The 17,437-nt window shown below is 38.2% G+C and overlaps 1 protein-coding gene across 1 annotated transcript in view; it reads right to left on the reverse strand.

The window, feature by feature from the left end:
* Positions 1-17,437, reverse strand: part of LOC140304052 (dihydropyridine-sensitive L-type skeletal muscle calcium channel subunit alpha-1-like) — a 247,211-nt gene that overhangs the window by 109,735 nt on the left and 120,039 nt on the right. Inside the window, exons 17-22 of the mRNA XM_072383062.1 lie at positions 16,801-16,930; positions 15,914-15,973; positions 11,147-11,253; positions 1,579-1,666; positions 1,378-1,485; positions 1,241-1,293 (exon numbers count right to left, since the gene is read on the reverse strand). Of these exons, the coding sequence (XP_072239163.1) occupies positions 1,241-1,293; positions 1,378-1,485; positions 1,579-1,666; positions 11,147-11,253; positions 15,914-15,973; positions 16,801-16,930 (546 nt within the window). The remainder of the gene's footprint in view (positions 1-1,240; positions 1,294-1,377; positions 1,486-1,578; positions 1,667-11,146; positions 11,254-15,913; positions 15,974-16,800; positions 16,931-17,437) is intronic.

Here is a 17,437-nt window from a genome sequence, read left to right on the forward strand (position 1 = left end):
GTGTTCAGATCTCTTAGTCCTGGTTAAAACTCCAGCAGCAGCGTTCTGGATGAGCTGCAGATGTTTAATGCTCTTTTTGGGAAGTCCGGTTAAAAGACCATTACAGTAATCGAGTCTAGTGGATATGAATGCATGGATGAGTTTCTCCTGGTCTTTTTGGGAGAGAAAACCTTTAATTCTGATGTTTCTGAGTTGGTAAAAAGCTGCCTTGGTGACAGCTTTGATGTGGCTGCTGAAAGTCAGATCTGAGTCTATCAACACTCCAAGGTTACGAACTTGGTCAGTGATTGTAAGAGCCCGAGTCTCAAGATAATTACCAATGCTGCCCCTCTTCTCTTTGCTACCAAACAGAATGATCTCAGTTTTGTCTTCATTTAATTGTAGAAAATTCTCTCTCATCCAGGAGTTTATTTCCTCCAGACACGGACACAGTACGTCTGCTGGGCTGCAGTCGTCTGGTGACAGAGACATAAAGTTGTGTATCGTCTGCATAACTGTGATAATTGATGTTAAAGTTCTGCAATATCTGACCCAAAGGGAGCATATACACGTTAAACAGAAGAGATCCAAGACTTGACCCCTGGGGGACTCCACAAGTCATGGTCACTCGCTCAGATTCATAGCTTCCTTCAGAACCAGGACTGAAACATAACCAGAATCAGTATTTAACCTGATGTTGTTTAACACTTTGACCAGAGCTGTTTCAGTGCTGTGATGACGTCGGAAGGCTGATTATAAGTTATCGAGACTTCCACTTTCATTCAGAAAGTCATTGAGTTGGTTAAATACAACTTTCTCAATAATCTTGGATATAAAAGAGAGATTAGAAACGCGTCTTTAGTTGTTCATCACAGAGGCGTCTGGAGTTCTCTTCTTTAGGAGTGGCTTAATGGCAACTCCTCCAGATTCAAAAAGAAAATTTGAGTGGAACAAGCTGACCCACCCACCCCTTAGATAATCTGAAATGGGACTCAAAGCACAATTATTTTATATATATATTTTTTTTAATTTTTTTATGTTTTTCTTTCTACAGTGCCTTATTTTACTAATGTTGTATAGTGTTTCTATATCTTATACTTCTTATTTAAGTTTCTTATTACCTAAACTGTTGACTACGAGAGAGCACAATAATTCCAATGTGTCTGGACTGTTGGTTTATGCACAAATGGCAAATAAAAAATCTTGAACCTTAAATGTTTAGTAAAACAAATTGAAAAAAAAGAAACACAAAAAAACATACTTGCAGATTTCCTCAGTCATCTTGTCTGGATCAGTGCAGGCATAAAACGTGCCCTGGGAAGGCAACATATGTAAATGTCATATTGATATAGTAAAGTGACAATGATTATTGACATTTTGTTCCCCTTCTTTTCTCACTTTGAAGAGTTGGACTCCAATGCAGGCGAACATGAAATCCAGCAGCATGGTGACCAGTACAATATTTCCAATGGTCTTGACGGCAACAAACACACACTGAACCACATGCTAAAAAGAAAAAGATATTGCAATTACAATGGAAAAATGGTTTTCAGCAATTAGAAGAAAAAAACTGGAAGTCTATTGACAGACATCTCATACTTTGAGGCCTTTGGCTCTGTTGATAGCCCTCAGAGGGCGGAGTACTCTTAACACTCTGAGAATCTTGACAACTGAGATGGCGCTGGATCTAGTGGATACAAACACATTTGATCAAATCCAGTACTTCACAGCATAAAGATTTCTTTACAGAACTATTTCTGTAATATATGGTTACAATGTACTGTTGGATCTCTGAGTGAAGAGACTATCTCTTCCTACTGTGACATACTCCATATGTATGGGGAATGGTCCATCTGCTTCCAGTTCCACTTGCGTGTGAATGCCTTTTCAAAAAACACTATCTTAACTGGTCATGCTTTATGGTTTATCCATAGTCTTAGTAAAATTCAAAAATATTTTCTTTCAGTTTAAGGTTTGATAAATCAGGACATAAACAACAAAACAAGACATATTTCATTGTCATTGTTCTATAAAAAGCAAAGCTGAAATGCAGTAACAGTGTATAAAAAGAGAAAGACACCCAATGATTCAGTGGCTCTTAGAACTAAGCTGCAATGACTTGAAGTAATTGTCAGATATTAAAAACAGAAATCTCTCTTCAAGCAGAATGCAGCTGAATCAGGTGCCTCTCAGGTAAAGAACATCAAAATCCCAAGAATACAGCAGGGCTGGAGCTCACTGATTCAGAGAACAGGTGGACTGAATGCTCTGTTTTCTAAGGGTCTGCTTCACAGTGTTTTCTTATTATCCCTTATAATCTTGACAGATAAAGATCCATATAGATGAAAGCCAAATCGTGTATAAATGTTGTATTTGCTATTTCTGACAACCTGTCTTGTCATTTAATCAATGCTGTAGGAAACACTCAACTTCTCACTCAGCCGTGGAATTAGCACTCACTGACCATTCAATCAACATGATATTAGGACAAAAATAACACAATAAAAAAGCAATAAATTCAAACTGGATTTATTCCAGTTAGGCAGTTGTACAATCCACACAGGCTCCTTAATGTACTTTATTCCTCTCCTTCCTCACAGCCTGAAACCATACTTTCTCTCAACACAGAAAATGCTTTCAATCGAGTGGACTACATCTATCTTAATCAAGTCTTGGAGAAATTTGGATTTTGCCCCTCTTCAATTTCATGGGTTAATAGTCTATACACCTTGTCCAGGACTTCAGTATTTACCAACTCCATCTACTCCAACTACTTGGTTTTGCGCTGAGGCACTTGGTAAGGCTGTCTGTTCCCCTTTTTTGTTTTTATCTTGCCATTGAGCCCTTAGCTATAGCTTTTAAGCTCTCTGCTATACAAGGAATACCCAAAAAAGATGTGATCCACAAAATGTCCTTCTACCCAGATTACTTGCTATTGTATTTAGCAACATTTTGGATTGATTTGGCAAATTCTCTGGATACAAGTTGAACTTTGCAAATAGCATACTCTTTCTGGTAGATCAGTCTGCTGCTAATCTGGATCGTAGTCATTTCCCTTTCCTGTTGGAAATGCATGTTACCTATTTTGGTATCAAAATTATTCATTTGACGACCTCTACAATTACAATTGTAAGTCACTGTTAGACTACACCAAAGCTAGATCTGGCCAGATGGTCTCCTGTATTGACTTCACTATCTGGTAGAATCAACAGTAATAATATCAATACTGCCCCATTTCCTTTATCTATTCCTGATGATCGCGGTTTTCCTCACTAAAGCTCAACTCAACAGTTTAATCAATGAGTTAATTTGGAATAAAACACGTGAAAAGGGCCTATTTAGAACCTCTCAAGACCGCTGGCGGCCAAGGCCTACCAAACTTCGTTTACTGCTACTGGGCAGCACACATCATTAAACCGGCCTATTGGATCTGAGTTTTTGAGCACAACAGTGGCCCCTTGTGGGCTAAAATTCAATGATCATCCTGCTCATTGACCCAACCTGTAGCCATCATAAGCTGTCCACTACTTATAGACACAAGCAATAAAGTTTACAATCCAGTTGTCAAAAACTGTTTGAAAATATACCTCAATTTCAGAAAACACTCCCTACTTGCTCAAGGATGCAATTTCCTACCTACTTCCTGCCTGCAGTCATCGTGTTTTCTGAAATGTCATTGTGTTTTCCATCATTGTGTTTTCTTAAATGTCGTCCTTTTTTCTTAAATGTCGTCGTGTTTTCTGAAATATCGTCGTGTTTTCTGAAATGTCGTCGTGTTTTCTGAAATATCGTCGTGTTTTCTGAGATGTTGTCGTGTTTTCTGAAATATCGTCGTGTTTTCTGAAATATCGTCGTGTTTTCTGAGATGTCGTCGTGTTTTCAAAATGTCGTCGTGTATTCTGAAATGTCGTCGTGTTTTCTGAAATCTCGTCGTGTTTTCTGAAATGTTGTCCTTTTTTCTGAAATGTCGTACTTTTTTCTGAAATCTCGTCGTGTTTTCTGAAATGTCGTCCTTTTTTCTAAAATGTCGTCGTGTTTTCTGAAATGTCGTCGTGTTTTCTGAAATGTCGTTGTGTTTTCTGAAATGTCGTCGTGTCTTCCATCATTGTGTTTTCTTAAATGTCGTCCTTTTTTCTTAAATGTCGTTGTGTTTTCTGAAATATCGTCGTGTTTTCTGAAATATCGTCGTGTTTTCTGAAATGTCGTCGTGTTTTTCTTAAATATCGTCGTGTTTTCTGAAATGTCATCGTGTTTTCTGAAATGTCGTCCTTTTTTCTTAAATGTCGTCGTGTTTTCTGAAATGTCGTCGTGTTTTCTGAAATCTCGTCGTGTTTTCTGAATGTCGTCGTGTTTTCTGAGATGTCGTCGTGTTTTCTGAAATGTCGTCGTGTTTTCTGAAATGTCGTACTTTTTTCTGAAATCTCATCGCGTTTTCTGAAATATCGTTCTTTTTTCTGAAATGTCGTCGTTTTTTCTGAAATGTCGTCCTTTTTTCTTTAATGTCGTACTTTTTTCTGAAATCTCGTCATGTTTTCTTCATGTCGTCGTGTTTTCTGAAATGTCGTCGTGTTTTCTGAAATATCGTCGTGTTTTCTGAAATGTCGTCGTGTTTTCTTCATGTCGTCATGTTTTCTTCATGTCGTCGTGTTTTCTGAAATGTCGTCGTGTTTTCTGCAATATCATCGTGTTTTCTGAAATGTCGTCGTGTTTTCTGAAATGTCGTCGTGTTTTCTGAAATGTCGTCGTGTTTTCTGAAATATCGTCGTGTTTTCTGAAATATCGTCATGTTTTCGAAAAGTCGTCGTGTTTTCTGAAATATCGTCGTCTTTTCTGAAATGTCGTCGTGTCTTCCATCATTGTGTTTTCTGAAATGTCGTCCTTTTTTCTTTAATGTTGTACTTTTTTCTGAAATCTCGTCATGTTTTCTTCATGTCGTCGTGTTTTTTTAAATATCGTTCTTTTTTCTGAAATGTCGTACTTTTTTCTGAAATGTCGTCCTTACTTCTTAAATGTCGTCGTGTTTTCTGAAATGTCGTCCTTATTTCTTAAATGTCGTCGTGTTTTCTGAAAGTCGTCATTTTTTCTGAAATGTCGTCGTGTTTTCTGAAATGTCGTCATTTTTTCTGAAATGTCGTCGTGTTTTCTGAAATGTCGTCCTTTTTTCTTTAATGTCGTACTTTTTTCTGAAATCTCGTCATGTTTTCTTCATGTCGTCGTGTTTTTTGAAATATCTTTCTTTTTTCTGAAATGTCGTACTTTTTTCTGAAATGTCGTCCTTACTTCTTAAATGTCGTCGTGTTTTCTGAAATGTCGTCCTTATTTCTTAAATGTCGTCGTGTTTTCTGAAAGTCGTCCTTTTTTCTGAAATGTTGTCGTGTTTTCTGAAATGTCGTCGTGTTTTCTGAAATGTCGTGTTTTCTGAAATGTCGTCGTGTTTTCTGAAAGTCGTCTTGTTTTCTGAAATGTCGTACTTTTTTCTGAAATCTCGTCGTGTTTTGAAATGTCATCCTTTTTCTGTAATGTCGTCCTTTTTTTTTAAATGTCGTCCTTTTTTTCTGAAATGTCGTCGTGTTTTCTGAAATGTCGTCGTGTTTTCTGAGATGTCGTCGTGTTTTCTGAAATGTCGTCGTGTTTTCTGAAATATCGTCGTGTGTTCTGAAATATCGTCGTGTTTTCTGAAATCTCGTCATGTTTTCTGAGATGTCGTCGTGTTTTCTGAAATATCGTCGTGTTTTCTAAAATGTCATTGTGTTTTCTTAAATGTTGTCCTTTTTTCTTAAATGTTGTCGTGTTTTCTGAAATGTCGTCGTGTTTTCTGAAATGTCGTTCTGAAATGTCGTACTTTTTTCTGAAATCTCGTCGTGTTTTCTGAAGTCTCGTTGCGTTTTCTGAAATGTCGTCCTTTTTTCTGAAGTCTCGTTGCGTTTTCTGAAATGTCGTCCTTTTTTCTGAAATGTCGTCCTTTTTTCTGAAATTTAGTCCTTTTTTCTGAAATCTCGTCCTTTTTTCTGAAATATCGTCGTGTTTTCTGAAATGTCGTCGTGTCTTCCATCATTGTGTTTTCTGAAATGTCGTCGTGTTTTCTGAAATGTCGTGCTTTTTTCTGAAATATCGTCGTGTTTTCTGAGATGTCGTCGTGTTTTCTGAAATATCGTCGTCTTTTCTGAAATGTCGTCGTGTCTTCCATCATTGTGTTTTCTGAAATGTCGTTCTTTTTTCTTTAATGTCGTACTTTTTTCTGAAATCTCGTCATGTTTTCTTCATGTCGTCGTGTTTTTTGAAATATCATTCTTTTTTCTGAAATGTCGTACTTTTTTCTGAAATGTCGTCCTTACTTCTTAAATGTCGTCGTGTTTTCTGAAATGTCGTCCTTATTTCTTAAATGTCGTCGTGTTTTCTGAAATGTCGTCCTTACTTCTTAAATGTCGTCGTGTTTTCTGAAATGTCGTCCTTATTTCTTAAATGTCGTCGTGTTTTCTGAAAGTCGTCCTTTTTTCTGAAATGTCGTCGTGTTTTCTGAAATGTCGTCGTGTTTTCTGAAATGTCGTGTTTTCTGAAATGTCGTCGTGTTTTCGGAAATGTCGTCTTGTTTCCTGAAATGTCGTACTTTTTTCTGAAATCTCGTCGTGTTTTGAAATGTCATCCTTTTTCTGTAATGTCGTCCTTTTTTTTGAAATGTCGTCCTTTTTTTCTGAAATGTCGTTGTGTTTTCTGAAATGTCGTCCTTTTTTCTGAAATGTCGTACTTTTTTCTGAAATCTCGTATGTTTTCTTTCATGTCGTGTTTTCTGAAATGTCGTCGTGTTTTCTGAGATGTCGTCGTGTTTTCTGAAATGTCGTCGTGTTTTCTGAAATATCGTCGTGTGTTCTGAAATGTCGTCGTGTTTTCTGAAATCTCGTCGTGTTTTCTGAAATCTCGTCGTGTTTTCTGAGATGTCGTCGTGTTTTCTGAAATATCGTCGTGTTTTCTAAAATGTCATTGTGTTTTCTTAAATGTTGTCCTTTTTTCTTAAATGTTGTCGTGTTTTCTGAAATGTCGTCGTGTTTTCTGAAATGTCGTTGTGTTTTCTGAAGTCTCGTTGCGTTTTCTGAAATGTCGTCCTTTTTTCTGAAGTCTCGTTGCGTTTTCTGAAATGTCGTCCTTTTTTCTGAAATGTCGTCCTTTTTTCTGAAATTTAGTCCTTTTTTCTGAAATCTCGTCCTTTTTTCTGAAATATCGTCGTGTTTTCTGAAATGTCGTCGTGTCTTCCATCATTGTGTTTTCTGAAATGTCGTCGTGTTTTCTGAAATGTCGTGCTTTTTTCTGAAATATCGTCGTGTTTTCTGAGATGTCGTCGTGTTTTCTGAAATATCGTCGTCTTTTCTGAAATGTCGTCGTGTCTTCCATCATTGTGTTTTCTGAAATGTCGTCCTTTTTTCTTTAATGTCGTACTTTTTTCTGAAATCTCGTCATGTTTTCTTCATGTCGTCGTGTTTTTTGAAATATCGTTCTTTTTTCTGAAATGTCGTACTTTTTTCTGAAATGTCGTCCTTACTTCTTAAATGTCGTCGTGTTTTCTGAAAGTCGTCCTTTTTTCTGAAATGTCGTCGTGTTTTCTGAAATGTCGTCGTGTTTTCTGAAATGTCGTCTTGTTTTCTGAAATGTCGTACTTTTTTCTGAAATCTCGTCGTGTTTTGAAATGTCATCCTTTTTCTGTAATGTCGTCCTTTTTTCTGAAATGTCGTCCTTTTTTTCTGAAATGTCGTTGTGTTTTCTGAAATGTCGTCCTTTTTTCTGAAATGTCGTACTTTTTTCTGAAATCTCGTAATGTTTTCTTTCATGTCATCGTGTTTTCTGAAATGTCGTCGTGTTTTCTGAGATGTCGTCGTGTTTTCTGAAATGTCGTACTTTTTTCTGAAATCTCGTTGCGTTTTCTGAAATGTCGTACTTTTTTCTGAAATGTCGTCGTGTTTTCTGAAATATCGTCGTGTTTTCTGAAATTACGTACTTTTTTCTGAAATCTCGTCGCGTTTTCTGAAATTACGTACTTTTTTCTGAAATCTCGTCGCGTTTTCTGAAATGTCGTATTTTTTCTGAAATGTCGTCCTTACTTCTTAAATGTCGTCGTGTTTTCTGAAATGTCGTCCTTATTTCTTAAATGTCGTCGTGTTTTCTGAAAGTCGTCCTTTTTTCTGAAATGTCGTCCTTTTTTCTAAAATGTCATTGTGTTTTCTTAAATGTTGTCCTTTTTTCTTAAATGTTGTCGTGTTTTCTGAAATGTCGTCGTGTTTTCTGAAATGTCGTTGTGTTTTCTGAAATGTCGTACTTTTTTCTGAAATCTCGTTGTGTTTTCTGAAGTCTCGTTGCGTTTTCTGAAATGTTGTCCTTTTTTCTGAATCTCGTTGCGTTTTCTGAAATGTCGTCCTTTTTTCTGAAATGTCGTCCTTTTTTCTGAAATTTAGTCCTTTTTTCTGAAATCTCGTCCTTTTTTCTGAAATATCGTCGTGTTTTCTGAAATTTAGTCCTTTTTTCTGAAATCTCGTCCTTTTTTCTGAAATATCGTCGTGTTTTCTGAAATGTCGTCGTGTTTTCTGAAATGTCGTCTTGTTTTCTGAAATGTCGTCGTGTTTTCTGAAATGTCGTTGTGTCTTCCATCATTGTCTTTTCTGAAATGTTGTCGTGTTTTCTGAAATGTCGTGCTTTTTTCTGAAATGTCGTGCTTTTTTCTGAAATATCGTCATGTTTTCTGAGATGTCGTCGTGTTTTCTGAAATATCGTCGTCTTTTCTGAAATGTCGTCCTTTTTTCTTTAATGTCGTACTTTTTTCTGAAATCTCGTCATGTTTTCTTCATGTCGTCGTGTTTTTTGAAATATCGTTCTTTTTTCTGAAATGTCGTACTTTTTTCTGAAATGTCGTCCTTACTTCTTAAATGTCGTCGTGTTTTCTGAAATGTCGTCCTTATTTCTTAAATGTCGTCGTGTTTTCTGAAAGTCGTCCTTTTTTCTGAAATGTCGTCGTGTTTTCTGAAATGTCTTCGTGTTTTCTGAAATGTCGTGTTTTCTGAAATGTCGTCGTGTTTTCTGAAATGTCGTCTTGTTTTCTGAAATGTCGTCGTGTTTTCTGAAATGTCGTCTTGTTTTCTGAAATGTCGTACTTTTTTCTGAAATCTCGTCGTGTTTTGAAATGTCATCCTTTTTCTGTAATGTCGTCCCTTTTTCTGAAATGTCGTCCTTTTTTTCTGAAATGTCGTTGTGTTTTCTGAAATGTCGTTGTGTTTTCTGAAATGTCGTCCTTTTTTCTGAAATGTCGTACTTTTTTCTGAAATCTCGTAATGTTTTCTTTCATGTCGTCGTGTTTTCTGAAATGTCGTCGTGTTTTCTGAAATATCGTCGTGTTTTCTGAAATGACGTACTTTTTTCTGAAATCTCGTCGCGTTTTCTGAAATGTCGTATTTTTTCTGAAATGTCGTCCTTACTTCTTAAATGTCGTCGTGTTTTCTGAAATGTCGTCCTTTTTTCTGAAATGTCGTCGTGTTTTCTGAAATGTCGTCGTGTTTTCTGAAATGTCGTCGTGTTTTCTGAAATATCGTCGTGTTTTCTGAAATGTCGACGTGTTTTCTGAAATATCGTCGTGTTTTCTAAAATGCCATTGTGTTTTCTTAAATGTCGTCCTTTTTTCTTAAATGTTGTCGTGTTTTCTGAAATGTCGTCGTGTTTTCTGAAATGACGTTGTGTTTTCTGAAATATCGTCGTGTTTTCTGAAATGTCGTCGTGTTTTCTGAAATGTCGTCCTTTTTTCTGAAATCTCGTACTTTTTTCTGAAATCTCGTACTTTTTTCTGATAAGTCGTCGTGTTTTCTGAAAGTCGTCCTTTTTTCTGAAATGTCGTACTTTTTTCTTAAATGTCGTCGTGTTTTCTGAAATGTCGTCCTTTTTTCTGAAATGTCGTCGTGTTTTCTGAAATGTTGTCGTGTTTTCTGAAATATTGTCGTGTTTTCTGAAATGCCGTCGTGTTTTCTGAAATGTCGTGGCGTTTTCTGAAATGTTGTTGTGTTTTTGACCATCAGGGCCACTGTAGTTGTTGCTACCTGGTCCCCATTCACTGAACATGTGGAGAGCCTTTGTTTTTTTCTGGACCTCGGTGGAAAGGGGATTTGTTTACATCCAGCAATTGCACAGTTTTACTGAATTTGTTTCACAATGTCTTATTTTTTATGTACTGTTTATTTGTTCAAATTTGTAAAATTAACGCTTAAAAAAAACCAAAGCAATAAATGACCCTCTCCCCAAAACATCTATCCCTGGCCTGGTGTTAATGGAGCTTGTTAACCCCTCTTTCCTGTTCTCTAAACCTCCAACTAGATGAGGCAGATGGTCATCCTTCCTGGTTCTGGTTCTTCTGGATGTTTCTTCCTGTTGAACAGGAGTTCTCTTCTACCCTGTCATTCACTCCCCCTGGATTGTCCCATCAGTGAACTGAAGTGGAGTGAAGATTTGATTAGATTTGCAGTATTATGTGTTTCACCGAGACATGGCTGCAGAACCATATACTGAACTCCAAGCAAACTCCACACAGAAAGAACCAGTTGAGATTAGAACCTGAAAACTTCCTGTTGTGAGACAGCAATGCTAACCACCACATCACTCTGCCGCCCTATTAATTAATTATCAACTTGTTTGTTTGTCCTTAATAATTAGTTCTGTAACAATATGATTTGTCAATATGATAAATTCTTATTTAGTTCAATTAAGTTACCTAAAGACAGTAATTAGAAAATGTATTCTTTAAGTTTGATTACTTCATTTTCTGCATCATGAATTTTCTTTCAGAAGCTACATAGCCAATCAATGGGAGAGGTCTGACTTTCAATAATCCACAGTCAATGATCTTCTTTTAGTTATTTTAGAATTGTAGTCTTAATTTTTATCAGGTTCTCTATGTTTCTTCGTCGTGTTTATTTTTACATTGATTTAACTGAGGATTTCTGGAAACAGGGACAGTCCTTGTGGGGAATTGGCATATTTGAGAGGGAGACACCAGTTCAGAAGCTGCAGAGAATCAAAAAAGACTGAACCCTTTCTCTTCGTGAAATACATAAAGCAGTGTAGGAACAGTCTTGACAGATGACAGAGAACAGGAAGTTCAGTTAATGAGAAGTGATGAAGAATCATTTCAGAATCCACTTACTCCATGCCCATGGAGAGAAGAGATACACTGACCACCAGAAGATCCAAGATGTTGAATGAGTTCCGACAGAAGGACCCTTTGTGAAGAATTGCACCGTATGTTGTCATCTGAAAAAGAATACTTGTTGTTGACTAGGAACTCCACAACTGGACTGAAGAACACATTCAGCACCACCAAGACATATATATATATTTATATATATCTATATAGATATATATATATACATTACACTATATCTTACTCACAAAAAGTTAGGGCTATTCGGCTTTCGGGTGAAATTTCAGGATGAACTTAAAATGTATTATAACCTTTACAATGATTTAATAGCGACTAGATAGTCTAGTGGTAAGATGTCTGCCCTTCATGTGGGTGACCAGAGTTTGAATCCTGACTGAACCCCCCCTTTAAGCTACCTGCCTAAACATGAACACGGATGAACGGCAAAATCCACAACAGGTGATCCATGAGTCAACCAACACATTTCCAGGTTCAATTAGAATTGATATTTAAACAGTCCTCCTCATCATGCTGTTCACATTTTGACATCACGAGACCAAGACGACACCTAACAACTGATCAACAGTACCTCGCCATTTCGAGGCTTCAAACAGGATGTTCTCAGACGGATGTGGCCACTGAGCTTAGAGTGTCACAGAGTGTCAGCAGCTTGCAACAAACATACAGAGAGACGGGAAGAGTCACAGAAAGGCATAGAAGTGGACGTCCTTTGGACATATCCCACACTGATGACCACTTCATAGTGAACAGTGCTCTGCAGAACCGGATTGATGAATGCCACTCAACTCCAGGTACATTTAAAGAGGAACTCCTGTATTTTTAAACCTAGACCTTATTTCTGGAATGAAATATGTTTATCTACTCATCGAGAACAGTTTAGCGAAAGTTGACGTCCATGAGAAGCTATTTAGATAACTTGCGATCGGTGTATCCATATAACGCAGAGAACAGGGCAGGGACGATGCAGCCTCTAAATAAGGCATTATCTGTCTTTATTTCACCAATACTTTAAGAAGAATGAATGAATGAACGTGTACTATAGCTCTGTTAACTCATAGCTGCTGTTATGTGGCTACTTGTTGCTATAGGAGAGCTAACGAGGGATTTCTACACAGGCACTCTACTGGGACGACTTCAAGAGACAATAGAACACTCGATTTACTGTATACAAACGTGAAGGATGCATACGGCTCCACTTCCCTCCCACCACTGGGCAGGTCAAAACACAACCTTGTCCTACTCCCCACCTGCATACAAGCCAGTGGTTCAGTGGCAGTCACAGACAGTAAGAACTGTGAGGAAGTGGTCTCCTGAAGCTATGGAGTCACTATGCAGGGATTGGAGGCCACAGACTGGAATGCTCTTTGTGGACAACAGGGTGAGGACAGTGATTGTTTAACAGACCGTGTCTCTGAGTACAGCAAGTTCTGCATGAACTCCATTCCCACTAAAGAGGTCCACTGCTACCCAAATAACAAACCTTGGATAAAAAGTGCATGGAAGGCCCTACTCAACAAAAGAAGATTACCTTTAGAGCAGGGAACAATGCAAAACTAAAACGTGTGCAGAGGAAGTTAAAGCACAGACTTAGGATCCCTATAGAGTAAGGATGCCTACAGTAGTAGGCTGGAGGAGAGAAGTGAGGCAAACAGAGCCAGGAATGTGTGCAGTAGTTATCACTGACTTGCAGAGGAAAAGTGGAGGAGCAACTGCAAGGAGAGTGCAGAGAGCAAAGGAGTTAAAGTAGTTCTTTAACAGGTTTGACTCTAGTTCCCCTTACCAGCAGCATCACCAGCACCCCCAGCAGTCCCCCTCCCACTGACACACTGAACTCAGAAGCTCAGATGGTGGAAGGCAGCTGCACCTGATGCCATTAGCCCCAGAGTGTTGAAGGCTTGTGCGAGCCAGCTGTGTGGAGTACTTCAGCACCTCTACAACCTGAGCCTGCACCTTCAGAGAGTTCTGGTGCTACGGAAGACACAATGCCTGGTCCCAGAGCCCAAAAGGAGCCAGTCAGGGGTGCTTAATGACTACAAGCCTGTAGAACTGACCTCTCCGGTCATGAAGATCCTGGAGAGACTGATCCTAGGACACCTTTGCAATGTGTATATCCAAAATAAGAACTAGAAGTCCGAGCCAGCAAAACCTACAGCCCTGCCAGTCATCGGATACCTCACTGACATAATAACCTGGCGAAAGGAAGAGATGGATGCCACTGATATCAAGAAAGTTCGTCACAATGCACGGAGGGTTTCACCCCAAGTCCAACCCCCTAAGATTGTACACTAAGAGGCTGCAGACTACTGAGCGTCAGAGCCACTATCTGGGATGAAACAACAAAGATCCAAGAATACATCAGGAAGTTGGCCCCCAGTGATAAACTGCTAAGTGAATGTCTCTGAAACCTGTCTCTGAAGCTGAAACCTGGGGGAGGCGACAAAGAAGAGGAGGCTGTCAGAAACCGGCAGGACACAGGACACAGGCGCAGGATCAATTTCAGAATAAGATAGTTTATTATTATAAACTTTCTTAACAAGTCTCCGAACAGAGAAATAAACGCTATGAAAATTACTAAGGATCTGATCACTATAATTATAGCAGTGACAGATGCCGGTATAAAACTTAATCAAGAAAAACAGTCTCTCCACTCTAGGAGGAAAACAAAACGATTAATACTTAAATTTAACAACCCTCTTCTAAAGAGGTGAACAAAGAAAAACTCTCCTTCTACTGGAGGAACTACAGAATTAAACAAAGAACAGAAAACAAGCATCCACTCCGATAACGGAGGCACTATGAAACATTACAACAGAAATCTCTCAAAATGAGGAAACCAAAATCGACTATGAAAATTAGTCAAAGTTAAGCTGAGAACTGCACAAAACATTAACCAAAAGAAAACTCTGAAGGAGAAACGCTCGACTTCAGGAATCCACCAAGGGGTCAAAACACAAGATACCGCAATGGTCAAGAATCTGAATACTAGGAACAAGCAAGAGGTTTTCGGAGGCTAGGATGATGACTGTAAGGTACAACACACTGGCAACGAGGGAAGACAACGACTGTATACACATGAGGATCCAAGGGGAACAGGTGGAAACACTTGGGTAATCACGGGAGACACACAGACGTAGGACACGGGAGGAAGGGCAAGTTAGCTGAAACGAGAGGAGAAGTTAACATTCAAAATAAAACCGGAAGTGACAAGACAAAGTACAAAAACTAAACGTTTTCAGGAATCATGACAGAGGCACTATCATGGAAAGATAAGCATCTGCACAGCATGTACCACTGAAAGAAGTGGCTGATACTGAGAAGTCCTATCAGTGGCTAAAAAAAAGCTGGTCTGAATGACAGCACAGAGGCACAAATAATGCCAGCTCAAGATCAGGCCCTAAGGACAAGAGCAATAGAGGCTGGGTCTACCATATTGGACAGGACCCCAGGTGTTGGGTGTGCAAAGACGCTTATGAGACAGTCCAGCAGATAGTAGCAGGGTCTAAGATGAAGGCAGGTACGGCATACATGGAATGCCATAACCAAGTGGCAGGAATAGTGTACAGAAACATACTGTGAGTATAGATTATATTGGGAACATTATCAGATATCTCTGTCCAGAAGAGTGCAGCTCAAGGAACAGCTAAGATTCTGCGTAGAAGCCTCAAGGTCCCAGTCCTCTGGTAGAGGACCCAAGCTTGAAGGAAGAGTACCATCCACAAGGAGGTTTTTTATGTCCATCCATTCATATATCCATCTATCCATCCACCCATTAAATCCATCCACCCACCCATCCGTCCATCCATTTTCTTTGTAACCGCAGTGAAGGACTTTTACTTATGTAAATATGGTTCTGCTCACCCTTGCAGCTTGGAGCAGAGAGTGAAAAACCTGTAACTACTGCAGGGTCATGTGACCCCTGTTCACTTTATCTGTGAAGCCCGATGTTAGTGGGTGTTCACGAGTTTTTTTTTGTGTTAAAGGGACTTAAAATTCAGCCCACAATGAACTCTGAGCTAGAGGTTTAGCTCTTTTGTGTTTAAACTAATATTGAAAAAGTTCCCCACACCATTCTTTTCTAACACATTTTGCACTTCAATACAGCACAGATATTTTCATTGCAAATTGAATATGCAGAGTTGAGGAACCAAAAAAGCAACAAATTGCTGTGTTGATCTTGCTTATTAAATGCTTATGAGCTGAACTGCTTCTGACATCAAATACCTTCAGCATGTGGTGTTAAATACAGCTCAGAAAATGAATTATTAGACTTATAAAGTGGCAGGTTTTCATGCAGGACACTTATATAACAAATATTGCTGTTGTTAAAATCTATTAGTGAGCCCCTGAATAATTTTTAGTAGGTCATTTCAATTACCTTCTCATTCATCAAGGACAAACAGCAGGAAAGAAAATAAATTTATTTAGCTCTTTATGATCACATGCATTTATGAATGTTTTGGGTTGGAGAGTGATGTGAATGACAAACAAAAGAAAATCCAGCAGAAACTTTAAAAAATGTAACCATCTCCAGTGCTTTTATACTGCCTTTTGGTACAGCTCATACAATTCTGTGTCTGTAAATGAGGGGTGAAGATCAGCTCAATTGCTTTTGGCCTGTCATAAAAAATATTGATTAAACTCTATTCAGTAAGGATGGAAAGATCTAGATTTTCATCTTTCGCTTCTTCAGGATTTTCTTCACTTGTCACCCATCTGTATCAAAATGTTATTTCTGATTCCTTTAATTACCTTCAGTACAATTTCTGCTGTGAAAACTGAAGTGAACACAATATCAGCATAGGCCAACACCTAAAATGTCACAGAATATATATTATTTGTATTACAGTGTATAACATATACAAAATACAGAAGAAATAGAATAATTTACAGTTTAACATCATATTACGTATATACAGCAATGGAAAAATATAAATGCATCCTCTTTCCAAGGTTTTTCATAAAAGTATACAATTATAAAAACAGTCATATGGTCCTCAGCAGCTTTTAAAATAACGTAAATACAATACCTCATACCAACTGTCAAGTACAGTGGTGGAGGGCTGATGATGCAGCCACAGGATCGTGACACCCTGCTGTCAGATCTCAACTTGATTGAAATGCTGTAGTGGGACCTGAGGAGAGCTGTGCTTAAACCCTTTATGTATGTATCTATCATTTTACCTCATTTGATGAGCCTGTTAGGACCAAATTATTGTTTTTTTTGTCCTAATTTATGTTTTCTAGCAAATAGCACTGATTAAGACTCTGTGTAAAGATGATATACAGTTGCCTGTGTATAGTATTTTCCAGCACATCCCAAAGATTCTCACTGAGGTTGAGGTCTGCACTCTGTGGTGACCAATCCACTTGTAGAACTGATGTCTCATGCTCCCTGAAGCACACATTGTCATTTAGGAATGTGTTGTTTAATAAGAGCAACACACACACACATATATATATATATGCCTATAGCCAGCTGGTAAACAGACCTAAACAACTGTCGTAAACCCAGATTGGTTGCCTAGTTAAACCCAGGTGGGGATCCTTTTTGATCTTTTTTTTTTCCTTTTTAGCAATGCAGTCTCTACAACCTTGGAATTGAAAGAGGGCGAGTCAATAGGTATGTAGTTTATTACCTGGTTCCTGAAAGACATGGGGTCAATAGGATCCTCAGCAGCTAAAGAAACAGATGACAGCAGGATGAAGAGGAGGATGATGTTGGTGAAAGTAGTTGCATTAATAATTCGATGGCAGAGCTTCCGGAACCTAAAATGGTGAAAAGACATTTATTACATAAAATTAAAAATCATGAACTTAACTGCGACATGCTTTATAAAACAGGGATAAAATTCAGAAAGTTATTCAGGATGAGGAAGCTTCCTCATCATAGTAAGTTGTGGCTTTTTTTTCCCTTTACACTCTGATTGCAAGATGCATTCAGAACAGCTTAGAAAGCACAGTCACCATGATGACTTTTTTTTTCTTTTCGTTGGTGTCAGTAAACGTTTATTGGTCAGCCATGGCTCACCTGATCAATTGGTTGTTCACTTAACAGATGTTTGTTAGATCCCTAGCAGTCCTTTGACGTTGTAGGTGCCATATGATTGATATAAATCAAAGTACATTTTAGTTCATTATGGAGAATGTATTTGGATTTCATGGCAGTTTAATGATTTAACTGAATTTAAAGATAAGTTAATTGAAGTCACGATTATTATTATTTACTTATCATTTGTACATAAACTCTCATAATTTCAGTGAAGCAGATGACAG

Source organism: Leuresthes tenuis, unplaced genomic scaffold, assembly GCF_036924035.1.
Source record: "Leuresthes tenuis unplaced genomic scaffold, fLeuTen1.0.hap1 SCAF_3, whole genome shotgun sequence".
NCBI classification, from domain to species: domain Eukaryota; kingdom Metazoa; phylum Chordata; class Actinopteri; order Atheriniformes; family Atherinopsidae; genus Leuresthes; species Leuresthes tenuis.